This window comes from Pristis pectinata, chromosome 6, assembly GCF_009764475.1.
Source record: "Pristis pectinata isolate sPriPec2 chromosome 6, sPriPec2.1.pri, whole genome shotgun sequence".
Lineage (NCBI taxonomy): Eukaryota > Metazoa > Chordata > Chondrichthyes > Rhinopristiformes > Pristidae > Pristis > Pristis pectinata.
The window spans coordinates 76,776,436-76,798,460 of record NC_067410.1 but is presented as its reverse complement, the minus strand read 5'-3'; the positions used below and the strand labels follow the sequence as shown (position 1 = coordinate 76,798,460).

Here is a 22,025-nt window from a genome sequence, read left to right as displayed (position 1 = left end):
CCCAATCAATTCCTCTCATCATCTTATATACCTCTATCAGGTCCCCCCTCATCCTCCGTCACTCCAAGAAGAAAAGGCCGAGTTCCCACAACCTGCTTTCATAAGGCATGCTCTGCATTCCAGGCAGCATCCTTGTAAATCTCCTCTGCACCCTTTCTATGGCTTCCACATCCTTCCTGTAGTGAGGTGACCAGAACTGAACACAGTACTCCAAGTGGGGTCTGACCAGGGTCCTATATAGCTGCAACAATACCTCCCGGCTCCCCACTATGAAAAATAATGAAAGCATGCTCTTAGATAAAAAGGTGAAGTTGGTTGAGTTCAGGGGATTGCCCTGAAGGACTTCTCCAGCATGGTCAGGGACAGGGGTGATCGGCCCCCAACAACTACAGTAGTCTTTCCTTGAGTCAGGTATTTCTCATTCAGGTTATCATTTTACCCAGGTTCTTCAATGCCATACTCTATCAAACGCTGTCCTAAAATCAAAGGTGGTCTTTTTCACCTTACTTCTGGAATTCAGTCCTTTTGTCCAAATTTGGACCAAGGTGGCAATGAGATCTGGAATTGAGAGGTCCTTATGAGAACCTGAAGATCCAAAGCAGAGTAATAATGAGGAAATGCTGCTCAATAGCATTGTCCACAACATCTTCCATCACTTTGCTAATGACTGAATTCTGATTCTTGCAAGTAGTAATTGGCAGGATTGGATTTGACATGCTTTTTTGTGAACAGGATATAACTGCAAATTTTCAATCTGTCCAGCACTGAAGCTGAACTGAAACAAGTTTGAGTGGGGTACAGTTTGATCTAGAGCATTATAATAAGACCATAAGACAGACGAGCAGAATTAGGCCATTCGGCCCTTTGAGTCTGCTCTGTCATTCGATCATGGCTGATTTATTTTCCTCTCTCAACCCCATTCTCTTGCCTTCTCCCGTAACCTTTGACGCCCTTACTAATCAAGAACCTATCAACCTCTGCTTTAAATATACCGAATAACTTGGCCTCCACAGATCTCTGTGGCAATGAATTCCACAGATTCAACACCCTCTGGCTAAAGAAATTCCTCCTCATCTCTGTCTAAAAAGACGTCCTTCTATTCTGAGGCTGTGCCCTCTGGTCCTAGACTCTCTCACTACTGGAAACATCCTCTCCACATCCACTCTATCCAGGCCTTTCAATATTCAATAGGTTTCAATGAGATTCCCCCTCATCCTTCTGAACTCCAGCGAGTACAGGCCCAGATCCATCAAACGTTCCTCATACGTTAACCCTTTCCTTCAGTCACAGGATCACTCTTGTAAACCTCCTCTGGACCCTCTCCAATGCCAGCACATCCTTCTTTAGATACAAGGCCCAAAACTGCTCACAATATTGCAAATGTGGTCTGACCAACATCTCATAAAGCCTCAGCATTACATGCTTGCTTTTATATTCTAATCCTCTCGAAATGAATGCAAACATTACATTTGCCTTCCTTACTACTGACTCAACCTGCAAATTAACCTTTGGGAGTCCTAGTACAGGATTCCATAAGTCCCTTTGCATCTCCAATTTCTGAATTCACTCCCCGTTTAGAAAATAGTCTGTGCCTTTATTCCTTCTTCCAAAGTGCATGACCATACACCTTCCTACACTGTATTCCATCTGCCACTTCTCTGCCCATTCTCCCAACCTGTCCAAGTCCTTCTGTAGACTCCCTGCTTCCTCAACACTACCTGCCACTCTACCTATCTTTGTCTCATCCGCAAACTTGCCCATAAAGCCATTAATTCCAACATCCAGATCACTGATATGTAAAAAGAAGCGGACCCAACACCAACCCCTGAGGAACACCACTAGTCATCGGCAGCAAACCTGAAAAGGCCCCCTTTATTCCCACTCTTTGCGTTCTGCCAGTCAGCCAATCTTCTATCCATGCTAGTACCTTTCCTGTAATACCATAGGCTCCTATCTTGTTTAGCAGCCTCATGTGTGGCACCTTGTGAAAGGCCTTCTGAAAATCCATGTAAACAACATCCACTGACTCTCCTTCATCTATCCTGCCTGTTATCAGGGTGTTGTTTGTACCCTTTGCTTGTGATGTATTTTGGTGTGCTTATTCATTTCATGGTAATAAATGGTGTGAATGAATTTGCTGCAGATTAATTAGATCTGTCTCATAGGAGACAGAAATAGATCTTCCCTTTGCACCTGTCACTAAAGCCTTTTCTCAGCTACCATATGCTGGGCTTTGCCATTTTTGCAGATCAGGATATTTTTGAGGTATCCTTCTTCAGTTATCTTTTTTAAATTGGTCACCACCATCCAAGACTGAATATAATCAGATCTGCTCAGCTGGTTACATGATTAGTTAGCTCTGCCTATAGTTGTAGAGTTAAGGACTTCATTCTGCAGAATTACAGACCCATACAACAAAGAGCTACTTCATCCAGCATTACACTTAAAGTCTGAAAAGTATATAGTTTTTAAAGATATATTCTTTATTGTAGTACATGACAACTGAGTTACAAAGTCATTAGTACAATGAAACTCTGATTCATTTGTCACATCTGTAATAATGCCCACCAGCACATCTGTTAAAATTGGACTGGGTACCTTATCTGCTGACATCTTGCATGATTCTGCACTATAAAGGTTCAGCAATTGGTCAGGATGTCCAAATGATGACATTAATGGACTATTTCTTTAAACATGCTTGTCCAGCAATAAGTGCCTACAACCTAAGCAATGAATTTGATCTCGCCACATAGCACAGTAGAGGGATTTTAGTGGGTGGAGATATGAGCTGCTTTTACTTCTTTACTTGTTGTAGGATCAGGAAGTTCTGTACTCATCTGAGCATCATAAGCTATGGTTAGATCCCCCATCTATTCCTTCTGGAAAAGGTTCCCAAAACTTTCTTGGTACTGATAAGCATGCATTTGGTGCCATCTAGCAGCTTCTTGTTACCCTGAAGTTCACCACATATCAACCCACAGCCACTTCCCCACAATTCTGACTGGGCCATTGACTGGCAGAATACAACTGAGGAACAAGAGTTCAAATCACCAAATCTCAAATAACCAAGAATGAGGATGTGCTGTGCAGCTCTCAGACAAGGCTCACCTTCAGCTAAAATGCTGGCTGTTTCAATATGTCGTACAAGATCCTATGTGAAATATATAAAAGTACACTCCAATCTGTCTCTGAAGCATAATCAGAACTGCAATAAAATAAATTTGCATCCTAAAGATGTCTGGTTATTTCAAATGCAAATGCAGATTGTAAAAATTAATGGCACATGAAAGTGCAGAGGCTTGGGGCTGTGGAGGAGATATCTTTTATTACAGAATGTGCTCAGTGGCTGCAATTGGACATCCTTTATCTTGGGCCAAAACTATGAGAAATTATTACAAAGAATGTGCACTTATACAGTGCCGCTCACAAATTCAGAATATCTCAAAGTACTTTACAACTAATGAAGTGCTTCTGAAGTATAGCCAGACTTGTAATGTAGGAATCATGGCAGTCAATTTGCAGGCAAAAGTAATTAATGATTAAGTTGAGCAATAAATTCTGAGTAAAATCATAAATTCTTGTTTCAGGGCAAATTGATTGCAAGTGGGAGCTCCAAAAATGTACAAAATAACAGGAGAAACCACCTGCTTATGTTCTGGTCCTAATGCCCACTTCAGATGTGGACATAACCTTCTGACATCTTTTGACAGACAGCACACCCTGATATGCAAAAGGGCATACATTTTCTGTCCAGCATGTCAAAGACTCAGGAAGACATTTAGCACTTGAAGAACAGGCTCTATACAACTGAATTTCTAGGCCATTATGTTTATGCCATCAACTGTATGCAAAACTTTATTGATATTGATTTCTTCTTGGATGTCAGGTAAGCTCATGTTGCCTCAATGCTTCCTCATTACTCCTGCAATCATCCTAGTAGCTCTTTTCCTACAAAGCCAAGGAGAATTGAATATTCCCCTTCAAGCTCTGTAATCAAATCTGGACATGATTGTCAAAGCATGGTAGGTATTCAGTATCCTACTGCTTTAAATATTATATGCCTTGCCATCTATTTTCTTGAAAACCATTTGAACATTTGTTACAATAGATTAAATGCATTCAGAGAGGAAGGTGAAATTATTATACTAAAAATATTCTGACTACCCTTGAGGAAAATGAATGTTTATTCATTTTTTTCCTGGTCAGATACAAATTTGAAGCATCACATTGTGCTTTTGAAATTGATCATTGATGATGGCCCCGACTTACTGTGCGATGTTGGCGCCAGAAGCGTGGCGACACTTGCGGGCTGCCCCCAGAACACTCTACACAAAAGATGTATTTCACTGTGTGTTTCGATGTACATGTGACTAATAAAGAAATCTTATCTTATCTTATAAAAATATCTGCTACTGCCCAAACACTGGCCTCCCGTGAATTCCAGCTACTGAACAAACCATGTCCTTTTAGGGCACTTACTTCTGCATATCCAGTTAGCTTTGATTTACCTTTGAAAATGTTTGGTTACTGATAGATTGAAATTGCTATTAGAATTGTCATTGCATCAATCAAAGTAATCCAAATCTGTTTCTATCAAAACTTAATTTAGGAATTATTAGGAATGCACATGTTTTTAAATAGGATGATCCCCAATTATATAAATATTCCCAGACCTTATATACATTTAACAAGAGATAACAACTTTCAAATTGCAAGGAAATGTTGCTATACAAGCTCTGCCCTAGTCTGAATTCACTAAGGACATGAACTCATTAGTTACAGGAATAGCATACCAGGATAAAACTTTAATTGATACTGGGCAATTTGCCTACTGTCCCAAATGCATTTTTGTAATTATATAACTAAAATATCAATTAATGTTTTGTGATACTGCATATATTGATCTGGAACAATGACTTAATCTGATGGATTTAACTTCCCTCTGGCTCTGTAATTGATTCTTCCTTCTTTCCCCTCCCCTCCTACATGCACGCACAATAAATTCTGCAGTGAACTGCACAGTGGTGTAAGCTTTACATGCTGCCATTAAGGTCTATTTCAAAAGATTAATTTCAAAAACATTCAACTACTGTTTTCTCCCCCCCCATGACACAAAATAATGAAGAATAAGCAGAAAACACAATCCAGCAACCTGCTGCTGGGCAAAAAGCAAGCTAGGCAGCCTTCAAGTGCACCTCTCCATGCATCACGACATCTTTACCTGATAAGCACAGTTCTCCTGGTGTACCATCTCAGCGCATGATATGAAAAGCTGCCACGACTGACTAAAAGAATTAAGAGCTGTCGTACACAATTCAGATTTAAAGCATCTGGGAGGATAAATGCCAATCCCTGCAAGGCACGAAGCTGGTATCAGACAAAAATGGATGCTTCTGCTGCAGCTGCAACCTGCGTAATGGCTCTGCTTTCGTCTGTGAGGAGCAGAGTGGATCGCAACAATTCTCCTCAGGGAGCCAGCATCTATCTGGGACGGCAATGGGGGAGGGGTGAGTCAACCACCACGAACACAATCAGCCAATTATACTGTAGTCACACAGGGAAACAGAGCTGTTTTGAGGCGGGCGTGACCTTTTGGTGGGTTGTGAAAGGAGCTCGCTGATGTGGAAAAATTCTAGTGTCCATCAAATAGAAGAAGACAAAAGGCAAATCAATGGTATAATTGAGTGAATTTAGACCTCAGGCACGAATCCTGCACATACAAATGTAACTATAAACTATCAAAAGCTAGCATTCATATTTAACTCCTTCATACTGACACAAGCACATGTCCATTTACAATATTTATCCCATAGAAATGATGGAACAATTCTTGCTTCTGAGAGCATTGACTGCAGCACTGTACAATTTAGGTTTTTTTATGGTTATGGAATTATTTCAAATAATTATGTTGAGAGATGTTTTCACATCTCAACTTTAAATTACAGATAACTGTAATACAAGTGCTTGGACTTGTACAATTTTCATAGGCAACACAACTATATTTTAATTAACTGGAAAGAAAGAAACTTCTGCATCAATTATAGAATGATATATCACAAGAGGTTTTCTACCACATTATGCCTCAAGGATCACCTTTCCCGTGCCTACTTTTTGAAAGAGCCAACTAATAAAACCTACGTCCCTGCCCCTTCCCCATAGCCCTCAAATTTCTTTCTGTATTTATATAGTTTTCTCCTGAAAGTTCCTCTTTCAATCTGTTTCCACTAGTCCTTCAGGATTCACATTCCAGATAATAATAAATCACTATGGTGAAGAATCCTCCTCATCTTGTGTATGTTCCCCCCCCCAACCAATTAAAAAGAAATATTATAGAACACAGATATATTGTGGACTTCTGCAAGTTATAAGCCAACTTATCACGAGAAAGAAATAATCCAATATGGCTGTTTGGCAATCTACAACAAACTTATTTTAATTTTAATACAAACTTTACTTTTACTTGGATGAAAAGTATCAAAGCTGAGCAACAACCACTTTCCAGTTTGCCCATATCACCATCAGCAGAAGCACAGTCGGGTAACAACCTTCCTTCTGTCCCAGTTCTAGATAAAATATCCTTATACATCAGTGTGAATTTCCCTACTTCCCCATAAAATAAATAACATCTGATATCCAACATCCATTTCTTAAATACCGTATGATTCATCTTCCAAGTCACCTGGTATTCCAAATGAATTCTTTCAGTGGTATTCCATTCTTCTCACAGAGCCAAAGCTCCACCAACAACACATAGTATAAATTGTGATGATATGGAATATGACCTGCCCAGTACTTACCCCTCAATCAACATTGGAGCAGGTTGTTTTGTCATTATCAGAGTCATTTGGGGAGTTTGATGTGTGTGTATCAGTTGCCATGTCTCTGACACTTCAACAGAAACTATATTTCTAAAGTACTTAATCAAAGACCCCACCCACCTGGGTCATTCTCTCTTCTCTCCTCTTCCATCGGGTAGAAGATACAGGAGCCTGAGAGCAAGTACCACCAGGCTTAAGGACAGCTTCTACCCCACTGTGATAAGACTATTGAGCAGTTCCCTTATACAATGAGATGGACTCTGACCTCACAATCTACCTTATTGTGACCTTGCACCTTATTGCACTGCACTTTCTCTGTAGCTGTGACACTTTACTCTGTACTGTTATTGTTTTTACCTATACTACCTCAATGCACTCTGTACTAATTCAATGTAACTGCACTGTGTAATGAATTGACCTGTACGATCAGTATTGAAGACATGTTTTTCACTGTACCTCGGTACAAGTGACAATAACAAACCAGTACCAATACTTCATTGGGACATCTTAAGGAAGGACCTATATAACAACAAATCTTTCTTTAGACAGAGGACCCCTCTGTCCTCCTTGACTTCGCCACAACAGTTGATCTGTTTCATCATGATGCCCTTACTCCACTGACCAGGTTCCAAATTATCTTTTAAACAGAGCCAGCTAGTCACAGTACCTCAACAAATGGCTTCTTGTCACTTCACTGAACTATCATATCAAAAATAGCCTAAAGCTTTATACTTGACCACATCTTGCCTTCTTACTGTTTTAGAGGCTTTTGGATGGGTTAATTGACCATGCAACACTTCCAAGCAAGATCTTCAGCTTGATCTGCCTTCTGTTCTCACCACAGACTCTGCTCTTTTGATATGAATCCAAACCATTCAAACCCTTGGCACCAATAGTTGGGGGGGGGGGGGGGGGGCTTTCAACAGATTGGAAAAGTATGGATAAAGTAAAAGGGAAGGAGAGTGCAGGAGAGGTTACTGAAGTCTCCAGAATAAAGAATAAGCCAGAAAGTTTAGAAAGGGATAAGAATTTAACTTCAGGCAACATGAAGACAACTTTGAGAAGAAGGGTGGTGAATACAACATTGAATGTGTTATATCTGAATGCATGCAGTATATGAAACAAGGTAGTTGAGCTCATAGTGCAGTTAGAAATTGGCAGCTATGACGTGGGCATCACAGAGTCATGGTTGAAAGAAGATCACAGATGGGAGCTAAACATCTAAGGATACACATCCTATCGAAAAGACAGGCAGGTGGGCAGAGTGGGTGGGGTGGCTCTGTTGGTAAAAAGTGAAATCAAATCCTTTGCAATAAGTGACACTGGATCAGAAGATGTAGAATCCTTGTGGGTAGAGTCAAGAAACTGCAAGGGTAAAAAGACCCTGATGGGAATTATATACAGGCCTCCGAACAGTAGCCAGGATGTAAGGTACAAATTACAACAGGAGATAGAAAAGGCATGTAAGAGAGGCAATGTTACAGTAGTCATGGAGGATTTCAATATGCAGGTAGATTGGGAAAATCAAGTTGGTACTGGATTCCAGAGAAGAAATTTGTAGAATGCCTACAAGATGGCTTTTTAGAGCAGACTATGGTTGAGCCCACTAGGGAGAAGGCAATTCTAGATTTGGTGCTGTGCAATGAACTAGATTTGATTAGGGAGCTTAAAGTAAAGGAACCCTTAGGAGGCAGTGATCATAATCTGATAGAATTCACCATGCAGTTTGAGAGGGTTTAATCGGTATTACAGTTGAGTAAAGATAACTACAGAGGCATGAGAGAGGAGCTGGCCAAAGTTGATTGGAAGGGGACCCTAGCTGGGATGACGGTACAGCAGCAATGGCAGGAGTATCTGGGAGTAATTCGGAAGATGCAGTTTCAGTTCATCCCAAAGAAGCAGCAGCATTCTAAAGGGAAGATGAGGCAACTGTGGCTGACAAGACAGCATAAGAGCAAAAGAGAGGGCATACAATATTGCAAAAATTAGTGGGAAGCTAGAGGATTGGGAAGCTTTTAAAAACCAACAGAAGGCAACTAAAAAAAGCAATAAGGGGAGAAGAGATGAAATATGAAAGTAAGCTAGCCAATAATATAAAAGAGGATACCAAAAATTTTTATTAGATATATAAAAAGAGTAAAAGAGAGGCAAGAGTGGACATCGGACTGCAGGAAAATGATGCTGGAGAGATAGTATTGGGGGACAGAGAAATGGTGGACAAACTGAATAAGTATTTTGTGTCACTCTTCACTGTGGAAGACACCAGCAACATGCCCGAAATTTGAGAGAGTCAGGGGGCAGAGTGAGTGTAGTCACTCGTTCTAAGGAGAAGGTGCTTGGGAAGCTGAAAGGGCCGAAGACAGATAAGTCACCTGGACGGGATGGACTACACCCCAGGGTTCTGAAAGAGTTAACTGAAGAGATTGTGGAGGCATTGGTAGTGATCTTTCAAGAATCACCGGAGTCAGGAGTGGTTCTGGAGGACTGGAAAATCGCAATGTCACTCCACCCTTTAAGAAGGGAGGGAGGCAAAAGACAGGAAATTATAGGCCAGTTAGCCTGACTTCAGTGGTTGGTAAGATGTTAAGGATGAGGTTTCAGGGTACTTGGAAGCTCATGACAAAATAGGGCTAAGTCAGCATAGTATTCTTAAAGGGAAATCTTGTCTGACAAACCTATTGGAATTCTTTGAGGAAGTAACAGGCAGGATAGACAAAGGAGAGTCAGTGGATGATGTTTACATGGATTTTCAGAAGGCCTTTCACAAGGTGCCACACATGATGCTGCTAAACAAGATAGGAGCCTATGGTATTACAGGAAAGGTACTAGCATGGATAGAAGATTGGCTGACTGGCAGAACGCAAAGAGTGGGAATAAAGGGGGCCTTTTCAGGTTTGCTGCCGATGACTAGTGGTGTTCCTCAGGGGTTGGTGTTGGGTCCGCTACTTTTTACATATCAGTGATCTGGATGTTGGAATTGATGGCTTTATCGGCAAGTTTGCGGATGAGACAAAGATAGGTAGAGTGGCAGGTAGTGTTGAGGAAGCAGGGAGTCTGCAGAAGGACTTGGACAGGTTGGGAGAATGGGCAGAGAAGTGGCAGATGGAATACAGTGTAGGGAGGTGTATGGTCATGCACTTTGGAAGAAGGAATAAAGGAGCAGACTATTTTCTACGTGGGGAGCGAATTCAGAAATTGGAGATGCAAGGGGACTTGGGAGTCCTAGTGCAGGATTCCCTGACAGTTAAGTCAGTAGTAAGGAAGACAAATGCAATGTTAGCATTCATTTTAAGAGGACTAGAATATAAAAGCAAGGATGTAATGCTGAGGCTTTATAAGGTGTTGGTCAAACCACACTTGGAGTATTGCGAGCAGTTTTGGGCCCCATATCTAAGGAAGGAGGTGCTGGCATTGTAGAGGGTCCAGAGGAATTTTTTTTAGAGAATGATCCTAGGAATGAAAGGGGTAACATATGAGGAGTGTTTGATGGCTCTGGGCCTGTACTCACTGGAGTTTAGAAGGATGAGGGGGGATCTCATTGAAACCTACCGAATATTGAACGGCCTGGATAGAGTGGATGTGGAGAGGATGTTTCCAGTAGTTGGAGAGTCTAGGATCAGAGGGCACAGCCTCAGAATAGAAGGATGTCCTTTTAGAACAGAGATGAGGAGGAATTTCTTTAGCCGGGGGTGGTGAATCTGTGGAATTCATTGCCACAGAGGGCTGTGGAGGCCAAGTTATTGGGTATATTTAAAGTGGAGTTTCTTGATTAGTAAGCGCCTCAAAGGTTACGAGGAGAAGGCAGGAGAATGGGGTTGAGAGGGAAAAATAAATCAGCCATGATCGAATGGCCAAGCAGACTCGAAGGGCTGAATGGCCTAATCCTGCTCTTCTGTCTTATATGCTTATTTTAAACTATGTGCTGAGTTTTGAGTCCAATAGCCTTTCCATCTGTGCAACATTTCCAATGACTGTCCAACCTCAGCACCCACCCACACAAACTCTTTTCCATGCCTTTGACTTGACCCAGTCCTTCACAGCCCTAACAGACACTAGTTCTCCAGCCATGATAAACAACAACCATTCTATTATTCTGTAAGCTATCCCACACTCATCCTTATGATTGATCTGCACTAGCTCTCAACAAAAATGCAAATGTTCATCCTGGTATACAAACCTATCCTGGACCTTGTTCCAAACTGTGTCTGAAATTTCCTCCAGCCTTCTCTGTCCTTAAATGTTCCATTCTTCTGACTCAGACTTAATATGCATTCACCCCTTTACTCTGGGTCATCTCTAGTGAGTCAAACGTTAATCATCTTAAACATATTTACAATTAAATATCTTCTCATAACTTACTTCTTTGGCAATGCTTTCAGTGAATCCTCCTAATCTCCTCTTTCCTGGCTAGCTGTCTTTCTCTTTGCATCTGTTTGTGAAGTGCCTTGGGTCATTTTTTTTAATTAAAAGTGCTATTTAAATGCAAGTTGCTTTCAGAACCATCATTTTGAATGAAATTTCTAATTCATTGTCAAATTATGCACTAACACTTAAGACTGAAATTATAAACCAAAGTCCCAAAACCCAAGATGAAATGATAATATGCTAACCCACCGTGCCATCCAAGTTCCCTTAAGCAATATCCTTTAATTAAAATTTTTATTTGAGTGGGATATATTATATTATTAACTCCTCAAAGCACAAATTTTCAAAATGCAACTTGCCAAAATGTGAATACTCTTCCAACTGCAAATATGCAATCACTTTTTAGTCATCTCAATCTTAAATACATAAGATTAATTATAGAGCTGGTATACTCACTAACTCCAAACAAGCATGTGTTGAAATTATAATTTTACATTGTTTGAGAAATAAATTTCAAAACTTCTATGCAGCAAGTCAGAATGATGTTCAAGAAGATATCAAGATAGATCACGCTTGACCCAGCCCATATCCTTGATTTGGCTTCTAAGCCCCCCACCCCCTTCACGGTGCTAACCTTTTGTGTGTTCCAGTGTAATTGGTATTGGTTTCTATTTGTAACATGTACTGAGATATGATAAAAAAAAACTTGTACAAGCCTGGTGGTACATGTTCTCAAACTTTTGTATCTCCTGCCCGAGGAAAGAGGAGAAGAGAGAATGACACAGTGGGAGAGGTGCTTGATTATGTTAGCTGCTTTCCCGAGGCAGCGGGAAGTGTTGATAGAGTCAATGGAGGGGAGGCTGGTTTGCATGACAGACTGGGATGCGTTTACAACTGTCTACAATTTCTTGTAGTCTTGGGCAGAACAGTTGCCATACCAAGCTGTGATGTATCTGGATAGGATGCTTTCTATTGTGTATCTGTAAAAATTGGTGAGGACCATTGGGGACATGCCAAACTTTGTTAGCCTTCTATGAAAGTAGAGGCACTTGTGTGCTTTCATGGTCACAACATCTATGTGGCTGGACCAGGACAAGTTGTTGGTGACACTTACACCTGGGAACTTGAAGCTCACAACCATCTCCACCTCAGCACCACTGATACAGACAGGAGCTCTTTTGTTTTGCTGACGTTGAGGGAAAAGTTGTTGTCTTGACACCATGCTACTAGGCTCTCTATCTCCTTCCTTTATGCCCCCTTGTTGTTATTTGAGATCTGGCCCGCTACAGTGGTGTCATCCGCAAACTTGTAAATGGAGTTAGTGCAGAACCTGGCCATGCAATCACAAGTGCATGGGGAGTAAACTAACCGACTGAGGATGCAGCCTTGTGGGGCACCAGTGTTGAGGATAATCGTGGCAGAGATGTTGCCTGTCCTAACTGATTGCAGTTTGTTGTTCAGGAAGTCAAAGGGCCCAGTTGCGGGGGGGGGAGGGGTGCGGGAGGTGTTGGAGGTTTGCCAATTCCTAGGTCTAGGAGTTTGGTCTAGGTCTTGGAGGTGAGTTTGTTTGGAATTATGGTATTGAAGGCAGAGCTTTAGAAGTCTGACATCAGTGTCTTTGTTATCCAGATGTTCCAGAAATGAGTGCAGGGCCAGGGAGATGGCATTTGCCATGGACCTGTTTCAGCAGTAGGTGAATTGCAGTGGGCCAAGGTTGTCTGGGAGGCTGGAGTTGATATGTGCCATGACCAGCCTCTCCAAGCACTTCATGATGGTGGAAGTCAGAGTCACTGGGCGATAACCATTAAGGCACATTACCTTATTTTCTTTGGCACCGAGATGATTGTGCTCTTCTTGAAACAGATGGAACCTCAAGTTGGAGTAGGGAGAGGTTAAATAGTCTGAAAATACTCTTGCCAGTTGACCCACACAGGATCTGAGGATACTTACTCCATTTGGGCCTGTCACTTTCATGCCACGAACCAGAATGATCCACAAACCGGCAACTAGGCCTCAGGCAGCAAATCCTAAGGCCAGGCACTCAGACAATCCTGATGATTTCTCACACCTTGTACTTTCAAAAGACCTTTCCCATTGTTTCTAAACACCTCAAATGTTCAGAGACATTTGGAAACAATTGGAATACATATGAATATTTGAAAAATTCCTATCACTTAGCTTCACTTACCTTACTAATGAAGCCTGTCAACCTCATGTAATAAATGGGGCCACAGTAGATGTGCCGGCTGTGGGTTGGTGTAAAGGGGCCATGTATAAAATATATCTGGCCCCCTAGCACAGGACCATTGCTGGACTCATTGCCGAAGAGCCAGGAGGCAAAATGTGTTGTTATCCGACTACCAACACATTCCATATTTCCACACTGTAGTGCACAGATACATATACAGAATGCACAGACACACACACTACAGCTAGCCAGCAGGAGCACAATTTGGTCCATTATAATGTTATTTCACTCTTCCCACAACTGATCTCAAATAAAGCACTAAACAGTTATTTGTTAGAAGAAAAGAATACAGCACAACATATTTGTGTCCTCATTGTGTTGTATAGTGGAAGGCAGCAAATATGCAAGCAATTGTACACATTAGGGCATCAACAAGAAAACACAGTGAAGCTAAGGAGCTTCTGTGCAAGCCAAAATACAGATGTGACAGAAAATCAAAATAGTTTTAAATGAACTGTAAATCTAAATGTACCTGAATTTTAAAATATTTTCATGTCATAAAAAAAATCTAACTTTTGAAAATAAAAAAAACTGGATGCTGGAAATCTGAAATAGAAATGGAAATTTTTGGAAATATTCAGCAGGTCAGGTGGCAACTGCAGAAGGAGAATCGGAATTCATATTTCAGGTCTATTTCTCTTTCTACAGATGCTGCCTAACATTCTCTGTTTTTAAAACTTGGTATATAATTGTCTCTATTTACAATACTGAAATATTAGCTCATTATTTTCATATACATTCCCTTAGAATCAACTTTTGAGTGGTGTGTAAAAATAGCTCCAGAGAATCCATCTGATTTCCCTCCTGCAAATAGGCTATTGTTCAATGACATTCCGGTGGCTATATCATTCAGTATGAAGCTTTGTTGTCTATCCCAAACCAAAAAGAAGTTCATCTCATTTACTCAACAATACTGGGAGGATGCCCTAAGCAGCAATGGTATTTGACAGTCAATGTTATACAAATTGGCGTATAAATTCAATTGGTCACTATAGATCTAACTATATTTGCCAATGTACTTAAGGTATCAAGTAATGAAGAGGAAAGAATTTATTTATGTGTGGTGACCTCAGGGTATCCCAAGGTGCTCTAAAAAAACAATGAGGTACTTTTGAAGTGTGAATTTGCAATCATCTGATTGAGGCAAAGTTTCACCAATTGAGCTGTGAGATGACACTTTTGTAAAATAACACTGAGAAAAAAAAACAATCATTTGAAAAGAGGATTACTTTAAAAACAGATACACAGAAACACAAGACAGCAAAAGTTAGTGGTAGGCCTGATGATTTGGATAAATTCAGAATCCAGGAATGAAGAAAAAAAAGACCAAGAAGGGGCAAATAAACTGTGAAGGTAAACTAACAAGATATATTAAAACTGACAATAAGAGATTATTGACAACAAGCACACAAAAAAGGAAGAGAAGGTTTAAAGTGAACATAGAGAATGAGGCTGAGGAAATAGTTATGGGGAATAAAGATAAGGTAGATGAGTTAAGCAGATATTTTGTATCAGTCTTTATGGAAGCAGATACTATAGTATCCCTTTATAGCTAAAAATAACACGGGAGGGATTCAATACCATTACCATCACTAGAGAATTAGTATGGAGCTAAAGGCTGATAAGTCCCACGGTGTTGATAGTCTGTATTGCAAAATAAACAGCTTCAGTGAAAATAAATACAGTGATTATAATCTTCCAAAGATCTTTAGGTTCTGAAGAGCTACCAAAGGATTGGGAAAGTGCCAACGCGATATCCTCAATTAAAAAGGATGAGAGGCAAAAGGTGGATAACAAAAAGCTGGTTAGGCTAATGTCAATTCTTGGAAATATGTCAGAAATAATTATTATGGAGGTAATAGTAAAAAATTTGGAAAATCATAATCTGATTAAGCAGTCAATATGGCTTCACAAAGTGAAAGCCAATACTGACAAATTTATTAGAATTTAGAAGGTATCAGCCAGAGTGAAGTGGGGAACAAGTAGGTGTAATATATTTATAGTTTTAAATGGCATTCAACAAGTTGCCACACGAAAGGTTACATCCCTGCAGAAGAACTCAGAGTTGAGGTAACTTTTAGCATGGATATAGCATTGGCTACCTGGTAGGAAGCAGTGAGTAGGGATAAAGGGGTCATTTTGAGGTTGACATCCCGTTGTAATCAGTGGGTGGAACAGGGATCACCAATTAACAATACACACAAATGGCTTAGAGGAAGGAAGCAAATGTACTTTGCAAATAATACAGAAGTCAGAGGGAGCAGGGAGGGAAGGGAGTGGGGAGGGAACGGAGCTGTGAGGAAGATACAAACAGTTTACACAAAAAATATTGATAGGTTAAGTGAGTGGGCAAATGGATTATAATAGGAGAAAATGCAAAGTTGTTTACTTTTTGAAGAAAATAATAAAACAGATTATTTAAAATGCAGAAAGACTGCAGCACAGAGGGATTTGAGGGTCCTCATACAAGAAATTAGCATACAGGTGCAGCAGGTAATCAGGAAGGACAATGGAATGCTGGCTTTATTTCAAGGGGGTTGGAGTATAAAAGTATGGACAAAGCACTAGTGAGGCCTCATGTAGGAGTACTATGGACAATTTTGGTCACCATATTTAAGGAAAGACAGAGTATCAGTGGAAATGGTTCAGAGAAGTTCACTGGGGTAATCCTGGCTTTGGAAGATTGTCTTATGAGGATCAGTTAAACAGGTTGTGTCTGTTCTCATTGGAATTTAGAAGAATGAGACATGAACTTAGTGATTCTCAGGAGGCTGGACAGGGTAAATGCTGGTGGGTTGCTTCTCCTCATAGTCTCAGAATAAGACGTCACCTATTTAAACCCGAGAGGAGGAAAAAATTCTTCTCTTAAATGTTCTTTGAAATTCCTTGTCCCAAAGAGCCATGGAGGCTGAATACATGAATATATTCAAAGCTGAGTTAAATAGATTTTCACTCAGTAAAATGATACTGTTAAGGATTATGGGGATAGGGTGGGAAAGTGGTCTTGAGAAAGGTCAAATCAGTCATGACCTTAGTGAAAAGCAGAGCTGCTTGAAGGGCTGAATGGACTATTCTTGCTCCCATTTCTTATGGTCTTGCATATCAAGCAGAGAAACTACAGGTGTTAATACCAAAACCTGAGCATGATGGGCTGAATGGCCTCTTATTGTACATTAAACTTCTGTGATTAACTGCAGAAACCAATTCTAATTTAGGACAGATGAAAACAAATTTAGTTTCAGTCTTACTTTCAGCTTCAAGTTGATAAGAGTTGCTATAACCCTAAGGATCCACAAAACAGCAGTTTGACCAATTGATCAATCATATCTGGCTCCTTGCTAAAGCAATATAAAGCTAATCGCATTGCCTTATGATCCCCATAGCTTTCCCTACTTCAAATATTTATCCAATTTTCATTAATAGATCCAGCATTCTGTGTCTTTGTCAACTCCTATGGTAAAGCATTCCATGCACCAACAAAACTCTGCAGAAAGAGATTTCTTCCTGCTCTACTGGAAATAATTTTAAATCAATAATCCCTGCCTCAGACTACCAAGCACAGAAATAGAGAAGGCAAGATTGACACAGAGTACCTCATTCAATCCCGATATTATCATCATTGCTGCAGCACTGAAAACATACAAGAACACATGCAACATTACTGGAAACACGGTGGAAAAAGTATGGTTACAGTAACGAATTCATGCTATTTTCTCCCTGAAGAATGCAGGTCAGAAAGAACTTCTTCCATCAAACTTATATATTTTGTAAGAAGTGGTTCGATTTAAGTAAACCCATGAAGATGGGTGATACATACTTTGTCACATTGCACAACCCCAGTCAGATTGCAGTTCAAGCCACATTGTTTGAGTCAAGGGCAAGCAAATCCTTGTCCTTCATGCACATATTTTCCAGTAGCTATCAGTCCAACTGATTCCAACTCCTGCCTCCTTAACTTGGGGTCACTGAGGTCCCTGCAGCGCCCTCCTGTTACCAGTCAACATAACCCAAAGCAAAAGTCAAAACTTACATCTCCTCTGTCTGCAGAAGCTTGTCCTCCATCACCGGGTACATTAAAAGAGAATGGAAGGTGGGAGAAGGCTTAAATATTTTCCAGTTTTTAATTTTGTGTGGATTTTGTCTACAGTTTTAAAAAGCTTTCAGCACAGTGTTCATTAAAGGAAGGTATAACAACGTGATAAAACCAAGCAAAATACTGCAGATTCTCAGTTAACAGCATAACTTTCTATTGTCTGTGTACATTCTACTATCTTCAGAGTAGGGAGGAAATAAATATGAATGAGACACAGAATTTGGACTCACAAGACCCCGCTTCCCTTGCCCCAAGCTTATTTACACTGCTGTCTCAGTTCAGCTGATGATAAGCCATTTGTTCAGTGTGCATTCATCCAAATAATCCAAGAATAATCACCACTTTCCCTCAAGCCTAACTCGTTTTCTAAATTTGAAGTCAGATTTTGATCCAGGTGAAGAGGTTAACCTCTTAATCTCCTGTTTCCATATCTTAAAACAGGGGAAGGAGAGTTTCCTGCACTGATCTGTTTTTTCTGACCAGATTCATTTCTCCAGAAAGTTGTATCCTTCTGTAATGACCTTGAGCATTTGCTGAATTCACAAAATTCTTCTATCCATGCATTAAAGCTTTCCTGCAACATTTATATTTTGTTTATAAAAAAGGGAAAACAAGTAACTGTGGAATATTTGGAGGATTTTTCATGAAAAATAAAATTCCCGGCATCATTGGCTCAATAGCCACATTTCATAGCCTTAATACTGCGCTGTCAAAAGTTCAGAGAAATCCCAAACCCACAATAATGATTTGCTTACAATTAATTGCAAATAACAGGAAAAAGAACAAACTTGTGATTCACACAGGTGTTCATTGTAGCATTTCAGAAACACTTATTAATTGCCTCCAAAGCCCTACCTGGATGTCCATTTTTAATGTTCGTCACCAGTGGTACAAAAAGTTTTCTCATTCGTGCCTTAATTTGCTTTTCACTTGGTTGAAATCAAGTTTTCATTTCCAGTCAAGGATTAACTTTTAAGCAGTGTTCCTGATATATATTTTACAGACTTTGTATAATTTTGTATGTCTCAAAGGTTTTTCTTTTCTATTGAATATTTCCACCATTTTCTGTTCTCATTTCCTCAATTGAAATATGTCTAACCTTACGGAGTCCTAGCTTCTGAAGTCTTTCCCAATAAATTAATGTTCTGATGTGTTGAGGGAATCAGTCTAATTGGTCTATTCTCCTCCTTCTCCTGGCTCTGAATATTACCCTTGTGCTTCAAGTGATCAAAAATAGATTCAGCACTTGATGCATATGACACAATGAAATGGAGCAAGATAGCAAGGTTTACAGAAAGAGCAGAGGTCACAAAATGTATTGACAGGAATTCTGACAGGAACTGAAATGAGGATAGGCTTTTCCTCCCATTCACTAACTATATTAGTTTCAGAATGTACTTGTTATGTGCATGTAAACCAAGGAAAATAAGAAACAAACTGCTGGAAGAACTTAGTGGGTCCAGCAGCAGTGGGGGAAAGGAACTGTCGACATTTTAGGTCCCTGCTGATCACCCTCCAGCCTGTCTGCACCTTCACCCTCCCCTCCATTCACCTGGCTTCATCTGCCCCTTTTCTTTTGCCTTGTCCGCTTCTATAGTTGACAAAGGGCCTGTTCCTGTGCTGTACTACTTTATGTTCTATGGTATATGAAATGTCAAATACTAGATGGCATAGATTTAAGATTAGAGGAGGAAGAGTTGAAAAGAGATGTGAGAGGCAGTTTTTTTTGTTTTATGCACAGAGAGTGGTAGGTACCTGGAATACACTGCTGGGAAGGTGGTGGAAGCAGGTATGATAGCAATGTTTAAGAAACAGTAAAACAGACACATGGACAGGCAGGAAATGGAGGGATACGGACCATTTGCAGGCAGATGGGATTAGTTTAATTTGGCATCATGGTCAGCATAGACATGGTGGGCCAAAGGTCCCATTCCTGTGCTGCACTGTTCTATGTTCTACCTATCACCTACCTGTCTGTCTCCCAGCTCCACCCCTCCCCAGCTGGCTCCTTCAGCCCATCATCCCTCACCTCTCCTCGGTCCACCTATCACCTACTAGCCCCTGTCTCATCCCTCCCCTTTCCTCTTTAAAACAGTTATCTTCCTTCTCCACTCTCATTCCTGATGCTGAGTCTTGACTCAAAACATCAACAATTCCTTCTACCCCGCCCCACCCACCCGACAGATGCTGCTTGACTAGCTGAGTTCCTACAGCAGTTTGGTTTTTGCTCCAGGTTCCAGCATCTGTGGTCCTGTGTCTCCCAGACAGTAAGCCTTCGCACATAAGTAACATATTTTAAAATTTAGATATTTCTGACAATACCACTGCATTCAAGAAATTGCAATATGACAAATTACTTACGGCAATAGTTTATACCACAAAGAAAAACCAAAAGAAGTTTTATTGTTGGTCATTTTGGTGAAATTATCACCAAATTAAATTTTACCCCATCAAGCACTAATCCAATTTAAATACATGCTGGCTTGATCCCACCTTGCCAAGCCAATATTATACAACACAACTCATGTATCTGATCATCAGTCATTTTAAGGAGATCAAATTAACTTCAAATTTAAGGAAACAAACAGCAATTGATCTCCATAGCTGAGAGCATTTGACACAATCTGAAGCAATCATTGTCTAATCCTATCCTGGTAACTGACTACAGCTGTATCATGTAAGATTTAACTTGCTAAACTTTGCATCATTTTCATCATTCATAATAATTGCTTTGAATGATGTTATTTATATAGCAGAAACATTATCTAACTTGTTCTAAATTCATATCTCTGTGACATGTTACAAATTAAAATATTATACTCAGTACATCATGACAGCTCTTATCACTGTACCTGGTTATTGTTCAGTAAATTCCTTCAGTACAACTCCATCCTACAGTAATATCGTTATCTCTCTAGGACCAGAAATTTTGGGGAGGAATAAATTAAATGGCCATTAATAAATAAAATAAAACTTGCAGAGAAAATGCTCTATTTTCATGAACTACTAGTTGCCAGGATTATGTTGTGTACTCCCTAACCATAAGAAATGACACAACTGCCAAGATGTAGCTGGTCCTTTCTTCACTGAAGCCTTAAGTACTTGTTCAGCACTGAGCTATAATAGAAAGAAAAAAATTCAGAGGGCAAAATAGCTTGCTTTTCTAATGACAGGCAAGAGATAGATTGGAAGAACCATGACCAGTTAAGAAGATAGATTTGGTTAAAAAGATGACTTGGTTTAGAAATATTATAGGTGTGATCATCCATAACAAAATTTCAAAGTATTATGAGTTCAATATTTAATCAAATCATAGATTCATATAATCAGAGAGCGATACAGCACAGAAATAGGCCCTTCAGCTCACTGAGTCCGCACTTATTCATTATAATTATGCGTACAACATAAACGTGCATTTTTCTGATTCCAGACTAAAGTCATGTTACACCATTTTATCAATGGTAAGTATTTGCATTCATTTTCAACTTACTAATTTCATTATGCCCTGACAAATTTGTAAACAATGAGGAATTTTGCCATGTTTCATTAGACTATTAAAGAAACAAGCACATGACATTCAAACTATTCGGTACAACATTGTGGACCAAAGGGCCTGTTCCTGTGGTGTACTGTCTTATGTTCTGAACAGCAAACCTCTTGCTTGACTCACCAAACTGCGGGCAGTAAATTTTGTTATTGTGACATTTGTAAATGACAAATACAAATCACAAATTGTAAAGGGTTAAACATATCCCAATGATCTCAATTTGTCCAAAATCTAAATATTACATGATAAGCCTGAATTAATCCACTTGCTATTACTTCACATTCAAGATTAAAAGAACTCACAGCTGTTATTCTTTGGACAATCTTCCTTCCATTTCTACTACCCCTAGCACTAATAATACTCATACATGACTGAGATGTTCCTTCCCTTTGCAACTGGCAATAATTGTTTATGCCAGTGATTCCATAAAAGATATATAAAATGGAGCAGTTTTGATCCCATTAGTTTTCTTCATTGCTTCCTAGGTTTTCTGGAGGCTAAATTGAGTAGCTTCTGAAACAGGGTGATGAGATAGGAGTGTCCAATTAACCTTCACCTATTGATTGCAATGCTGGCTGCTCACCAGCTTCATGTTACTTGCCTATTGCAGGATCATTGCAAAGCGCTAAATTCACTGTACATTGGTTACATGCCTCAGAAAGGGGCCAAATATCGTGAGTGACAAGTGCTAATTGAAGCTAGCTGGCATAAATTAAAGCCAATCTGAAGTGCATTGTGGCTGGTACAGGTACAACTCAGTCAGACCTGGGAAACACTGAAGAATAGCAGCACAAAAGGGAAACCTGGTTCCAAAATGTTTGCACATTGCATTAAAGGTCTTGGTTGGGGAGCAGAAAATAGGAATGACGTGCTCTATTTGGAGGTGGCACACCGACAATGAAGCAGTGTGTAGAAACTGCTGTCCTGGTGAATGCAAGGCTTCAACCTCAGTGG

General features: G+C 40.0%; 1 protein-coding gene across 5 annotated transcripts in view; it reads right to left on the bottom strand.

The window, feature by feature from the left end:
- The window catches only part of schip1 (schwannomin interacting protein 1), a 495,227-nt gene that overhangs the window by 83,431 nt on the left and 389,771 nt on the right, over window positions 1-22,025 (bottom strand). The window contains exon 1 of one of the 5 annotated variants that reach the window (XM_052018697.1): window positions 5,222-5,469. The exons of the other annotated variants lie outside the window; for them this stretch is intronic. Coding sequence (XP_051874657.1) covers window positions 5,222-5,251 — 30 coding nt within the window. The 5' untranslated portion in view covers window positions 5,252-5,469. Of the gene's footprint in view, window positions 1-5,221; window positions 5,470-22,025 lie in introns of those variants that run through there. 5 annotated transcript variants of the gene reach the window in all.